The following is a 6,494-nucleotide window of genomic DNA, read 5'->3' on the forward strand; positions in this document are numbered from 1 at the left end:
CCCGAGGACTGGAGTTGCCCACCCCTGGTTTACAGGATGATTTGTATCTTAAAGAGCGTAGCTTTAAGGGAATAGTACCGTCACATCTAGATAAAAACTAATGTGAAAAATGAACAGAGCAAATGTGTATTAAAACACTACCTATTCATATACATATTTATTCAGCATCTACATATTCATATTAAGCTTCTACGTCTGTGTACAGGACGGTTTTATTTGTAAGACGTAAGAGAAAATATATCACCTTATTGTAAAATTATTATGACGTTCTTTCCCATTCAAAAAAGTGTAGTAACTATTGTTTCCAAACTGCATTACTCACTCCAGTCAGCAGATGGCGATTTGCGTCTTTCATGTGATGCTTCTTGCGTGACGTATAATTTACTGGACAGGGCGCATCTTCAGGAACAACAACGCGGCTACTCTTTCAACCACCTCGGTAGCTTGCTAGCCAACATTAAACTGAAAGATTGACGCTTTAGACCATGTTAATGTACATTAGCTAATCTCAGTGTTGTAAACGCATTTCTGTTGACGTATCAACTAGTTAACTTTAACCTAATTTGCTTGTTCAATTTGCAAACTTGTTAAATATTGATACTGAGCCTAGCACTAGGCTAGTCGCTAATGCTAACTAGCTAGCTAGCTAACATCCCTGATCATGAGTTCACTAAACTACTCATCCCCTGCTAAAGAAGAGGAGGTCTGCTGTATGCAGAAAAAAGCTCTGGGACTGAACAATGTCGTGGAAGAAGGAGAGGATGTTATAGAGGAAAGAGAGGAAGAACCTTTCAGAGAGGAAGACGATGCTATCTCAGTAGAAGTGAAGAAGGAAGACGATGCTATCTCAGTAGAGGTGAAGAAGGAAGACGTCTTGGAAGTGAAAGAGGAGGAGACAGAAAATCAGATTAACACCAGTGAGTACTGTCTTAAACAGGGGCACAAACTATGCGGTTCTTGAACTAATGTGTTTTTTAAAGGGGCATTCTACTGAAGTTCTACACTTGAATATGTTGTTCTGTACTGTAGGAGTTGTTGAAGGGGCAATCTGCCATTGGTACATATATTTTGGGGGACTTTTCAATTAGATGTATTGAATTCTCCATGTGGTCTGTATTAAAGTTCCCCTCATCTAATACAACAGGCTTTTAAAATGCAATATTGGAGCATAATGTATACTTATGTCAAAGGGATGCAAAAGGCACCCCTAGAAGGCCAGCATCCCGGAGTCGCCTCTTCACTGTGGACGTTGAGACGGGTGTTTTGTGGGTACTATTTAATGAAGCTGCAAGTTGAGGACCTGTGAGGCGTTTCTCAAACTAGACACTCTAATGTACTTGTACTCTTGCTCAGTTGTGCACCGGGGCCTCCCACTCCTTTTTCTATTCTGGTTAGCGCCAGTTTGTGCTGCTGTGTGAAGGGAGTAGTACACAGCTTTTTACGAGATCTTCAGTTTCTTGGCAATTTCTCGCATGGAATAGCCTTCATTTCTCAGAACCAGAATAGACTGACAAGTTTCAGAAGAAAGTTCTTTGTTTCTTGCCATTTTGAGCTTGTAATCGAACCCACAAATGCTGATGCTCCAGATACTCAACTAGCCTAAAGAAGGCCATTTTTATTTATATACTTTAATCAGAACAACAGTTTTCAGCTGTGCTAACATAATTGCAAAAGGGTTTTCTAGTGGTCAATTAGCCTTTTAAATGATAAACTTGGATTAGCTAACACAACGTGCCATTGGAACACAGGAATGATGGTTGCTAATAATGATCCTCTGTAGATAATAATGGGCCTATATAATCCACAAATAATCAGCCATTTCCAGCTACAATAGTCATTTACAACATTAACAATGTCTACACTGTATTTACGATCAATTTAATGTGATTTTAATTGGCAAAAAGACATTTCTAAGTGACCCCGAACTTTTGAACGGTAGTGTATATCCTAACACGATCCATGTTGGAAACAGCATTCTGCAAGGATTCCGACTCTTTCAACTTGCAACAAAACAATTTTATGAAATCTAATTGGCTAAACGTTGTTTAACGCGGTCAAGTTTGGTTTTTGTGCAATCCTCAGACTCTCGTTTCATCATTCTACATTACGTATTGGCTATACAACACCTGAAGTAGCCCATAAAGGGTCTTGGTCCAATGACCACCTATCGTTTTGAAACCTAGCTAGATAGCCAATGAGCTGGGCTTTCCAGCAGTATGTGAATGCCGTTTGTAGGACAAACAGCCATCATGCTAGAGCTGTGCACAACAGAGTTCATTCTCTGGTGAAAGGAAACAGGACGCACTGTAGTTTACGTTTCACAGCAGTTCCTTTTCTTCTACAAACTTCTCAAATTTGAAAAAGTTAAACATGGCTACTAAGAGTGGAAAAGCTAAATCTCAGTCCAAGTATAAACATTTTGATGATATTATTGCAGACATTGACCAGGAGAGTGACACAGAAGGAATGGTTGAGGACTCTGTGAGTGGCCACAGTTATGATTCCAGCGCGGAAGAAATGTTTTTGGAAGGAAAAGATCCACTTTTAGACCAGTAAGTAAAATAGGTTTTTGCTTCTCATGCTAATGCATTTGTTTAAACTGTCGCATATTCATTTTATTTTTTATTTTTATTTATTTATATATACACTGCTCAAAAAAATAAAGGGAACACTTTATTGCAGACACATGCACATTTGTGGCCTGCTGGAGGTCATTTTGCAGGGCTCTGGCATTGCTCCTCCTTGCACAAAGGCGGAGGTAGCGGTCCTGCTGCTGGGTTGTTGCCCTCCTACGGCCTCCTCCACGTCTCCTGATGTACTGGCCTGTCTCCTGGTGGCCTGTCTCCTGGTAGCGCCTCCATGCTCTGGACACTACGCTGACAGACACAGCAAACCTTTTTGCCACGGCTCGCATTGATGTGCCATCCTGGATGAGCTGCACTTCCTGAGCCACTTGTGTGGGTTGTAGACTCCGTCTCATGCTACCACTAGAGTGAAAGAACCGCCAGCATTCAAAAGTGACCAAAACATCAGCCAGGAAGCATAGGAACTGAGAAGTGGTCTGTGGTCACCACCTGCAGAACCATTCCTTTATTGGGGGTGTCTTGCTAATTGCTTATAATTTCCACCTTTTGTCTATTCCATTTGCACAACAGCATGTGAAATTTATTGTCAATCAGTGTTGCTTTCTAAGTGGACAGTTTGATTTCACAGAAGTGTGATTGACTTGGAGTTACATTGTGTTGTTTAAGTGTTCCCTTTATTGTTTTGAACAGTGTATATGTTTATTATACCTGTTGATACAGGGCTCATATGTGAAACTATTCTAACTGAACATTTTCATTCACAGTGGCACTGATTCCGACTGGGGGCCCCCAGCGCCAACTGTTCATCCAGCTGGACCCCTGCTGTCTCTGGGCCATCTACAGGTGTGAAGGCACCGACAAAGAAGCGGAAGAGGGGAAGTGTGCCACCTGCTAACAAAGGGACAGAAGGGCGTTGGCACACTGTCCTAGAAGATGATGTGGAGCCACCCCAACCAACTTTTCGTCCGAAAAGGAAGCCAGGACCTCAGGTGAACTCGACCACAACTTACAGCCCCCTTCAGCTTTTTCAGTTGTTTTTCACACAATCCGTTGTAGATTCGCTCGTGTCGAACACGAATAAGTATGGGAAGAAGAAGCAGGCGGGCAAAAAGGTAGCATGGAAGCCCATATCCATGTCAGACTTTTTCTGCTACCTTTCACTGGTCATCTACATGGGGCTGGTGAAGCTGAAAAGCCTGACGGACTACTGGAAAACGTCATCACTCTACCAACTGCCTTTCCCCATGACTGTTATGTCCTGCAAAAGGTTTCTGGCTCTTTCACAGGCGTTTCATATCAGTGACCCAAAGGTTGATGAAGAGAATGACAAGAAGAGAGGCACAGCAACGTTTGATAGACTGTGCAAAATAAAACCTCTCTACTCCAGTATTGTTGAGGCCTGCAAGACGTACTTTCAGCCAGCCCAGAACGTGTCAATTGATGAGAGGATGGTAGCCTCAAAGGCCAGAATTGGCCTCAAACAATACATGCGAAACAAACCAACCAAGTGGGGTTACAAGCTGTTTGTGTTGGCTGATTCTGTGTGTGCCTACACATGCAATTTTTTTGTCTATGAGGGGAGGAACAGTTTTGCTACCGGTAAGGGACTTGGCTATGACTCTGTAATGGAGTTATTGGATTTTCAACTGCTAGGGAAGGGCTACAAACTGTTTGTGGATAACTTCTACACAAGCCCTACCCTGTTTGCAGACCTTAGGAAGCGGGAAGTGTGGGCTTGTGGCACCATTCGTACCAACAGGGTGGGCTTTCCGAAGACGAAGGTGAACGACATGCCTGAGCAGGCTGAGCGGGGGACCATGCGATGGATCCGTGAAGATGGCCTGCTTTTTGTAAAGTGGATGGATACCAGAGAGGTGGTGATGTGCACAACAATCCACAAGTCCTTCAGTGGGGATCATGTGGTCAGACGTGTGAAGGATGGTGCCGGGGTATGGACCACCAAAAATGTCCCCATTCCAGCTGCAGTAAAGGACTACAACAAGAGCATGGGAGGTGTGGACCTATCAGATGCGCTGATAGGCTATTACAATGTTCTGCATAAGACAATGAAATGGTACAAGACCTTCTTCTATCATTTCGTCGACATTGCTGTGGTGAATGCATTCATTCTACACAAGGAAATGGCTAAGAGCTGTGGAAAGCCCTTCCTCTCACAGAAAGCCTTCAGAGAGCAGGTCATCAAGGAGCTTGCTGGCTACAGCACCACTGCACCACGCCCTGTCCCTTCTGCTCCTGCTACAAGTGTTCATCTGCCCAAATATATTTGTGCAGGCATAGATGTGCCTAAGGGCCAAAAGGGCACAGCATGGAGGCGTTGCTGTGTTGTTTGCAAGATGAAGTCCCCCATCACCTGCACCACATGCTCGGTGACCCTCTGCTTTACATCAGAAAGAGACTGCTATGGCATCTGGCATCAGCAGCAGAATATTGTGTAGAGCTTTGGCAAAGTGGGTGGGGTTATATCCTTCCTGTTTGGCCCTGTCTGGGGGTCTCATCGGATGGGGCCACAGTGTCTCCTGACCCCTCCAGTATTTATGCTGCAGTAGTTTTCTATTAACAGTGTGATTTAGAGCAAAAAGCAGAAAAACAGGGACAAATCAGAAACCTGGAAAACCTAAACGGAGAAAATGGAATTGGGTAAAAAAATTATTATAATAATTGATAGAGATGTTATATATAGATAGAGATGTTATAGAGCCCTAAATAATGTATAAATGTTCTCTTATTACTGGATTATCGAGGGATAGTGTAGAGTAACAGCTGTGTCCTTTAACCTCCCTGCTCCTCAATACTTCTTCCACTGGATCAAAGCTTCAGCCAAGTAGGATACATGATAGTGGCAACACATGGAGTAGGGTTGGATATAGTCATGGTAGGATACATGATAGTGGCAACACATGGAGTTGGGTTGGATATAGTCATGGTAGGATACATGATAGTGGCAACACATGGAGTAGGGTTGGATATAGTCATGGTAGGATACATGATAGTGGAAACACATTGAGTAGGGTTGGATATAGTCATGGTAGGATACATGATAGTGGAAACACATTGAGTAGGGTTGGATATAGTCATGGTAGGATACATGATAGTGGCAACACATGGAGTTGGGTTGGATATAGTAATGGTAGGATACATGATTGTGGCAACACATGGAGTTGGGTTTGATATAGTCATGGTAGGATACATGATAGTGGCAACACATGGAGTAGGGTTGGATATAGTCATGGTAGGATACATGATAGTGGAAACACATTGAGTAGGGTTGGATATAGTCATGGTAGGATACATGATAGTGGCAACACATGGAGTTGGGTTGGATATAGTAATGGTAGGATACATGATAGTGGCAACACATGGAGTAGGGTTGGATATAGTCATGGTAGGATACATGATAGTGGAAACACATTGAGTAGGGTTGGATATAGTCATGGTAGGATACATGATAGTGGAAACACATTGAGTAGGGTTTGATATAGTCATGGTAGGATACATGATAGTGGCAACACATGGAGTAGGGTTGGATATAGTCATGGTAGGATACATGATAGTGGCAACACATGGAGTAGGGTTGGATATAGTCATGGTAGGATACATGATAGTGGAAACACATTGAGTAGGGTTGGATATAGTCATGGTAGGATACATGATAGTGGCAACACATGGAGTTGGGTTGGATATAGTAATGGTAGGATACATGATAGTGGCAACACATGGAGTTGGGTTGGATATAGTCATGGTAGGATACATGATAGTGGCAACACATGGAGCTGGGTTTGATATAGTCATGGTAGGATACATGATAGTGGCAACACATTGAGTTGGGTTAGATATAGTCATGGTAGGATACATGATAGTGGAAACACATGGAGTAGGGTTGATATAGTA

The 6,494-nt window shown here is 42.9% G+C and overlaps 1 protein-coding gene across 1 annotated transcript; it reads left to right on the forward strand.

The window, feature by feature from the left end:
• Positions 1–398: 398 nt before the first annotated feature.
• Positions 399–6,482, forward strand: LOC129849535 (piggyBac transposable element-derived protein 4-like). Its single transcript, XM_055916349.1, has 3 exons — positions 399–917; positions 2,438–2,552; positions 3,350–6,482. The coding sequence occupies exon 3, from the start codon at positions 3,719–3,721 to the stop codon at positions 5,039–5,041; it is 1,323 nt and encodes a 440-aa protein (XP_055772324.1). The 5' UTR covers positions 399–917; positions 2,438–2,552; positions 3,350–3,718; the 3' UTR covers positions 5,042–6,482.
• The last annotated feature ends 12 nt before the right edge of the window (positions 6,483–6,494 follow it).

The sequence above is a fragment of the Salvelinus fontinalis genome, unplaced genomic scaffold, assembly GCF_029448725.1.
Source record: "Salvelinus fontinalis isolate EN_2023a unplaced genomic scaffold, ASM2944872v1 scaffold_1518, whole genome shotgun sequence".
Lineage (NCBI taxonomy): Eukaryota > Metazoa > Chordata > Actinopteri > Salmoniformes > Salmonidae > Salvelinus > Salvelinus fontinalis.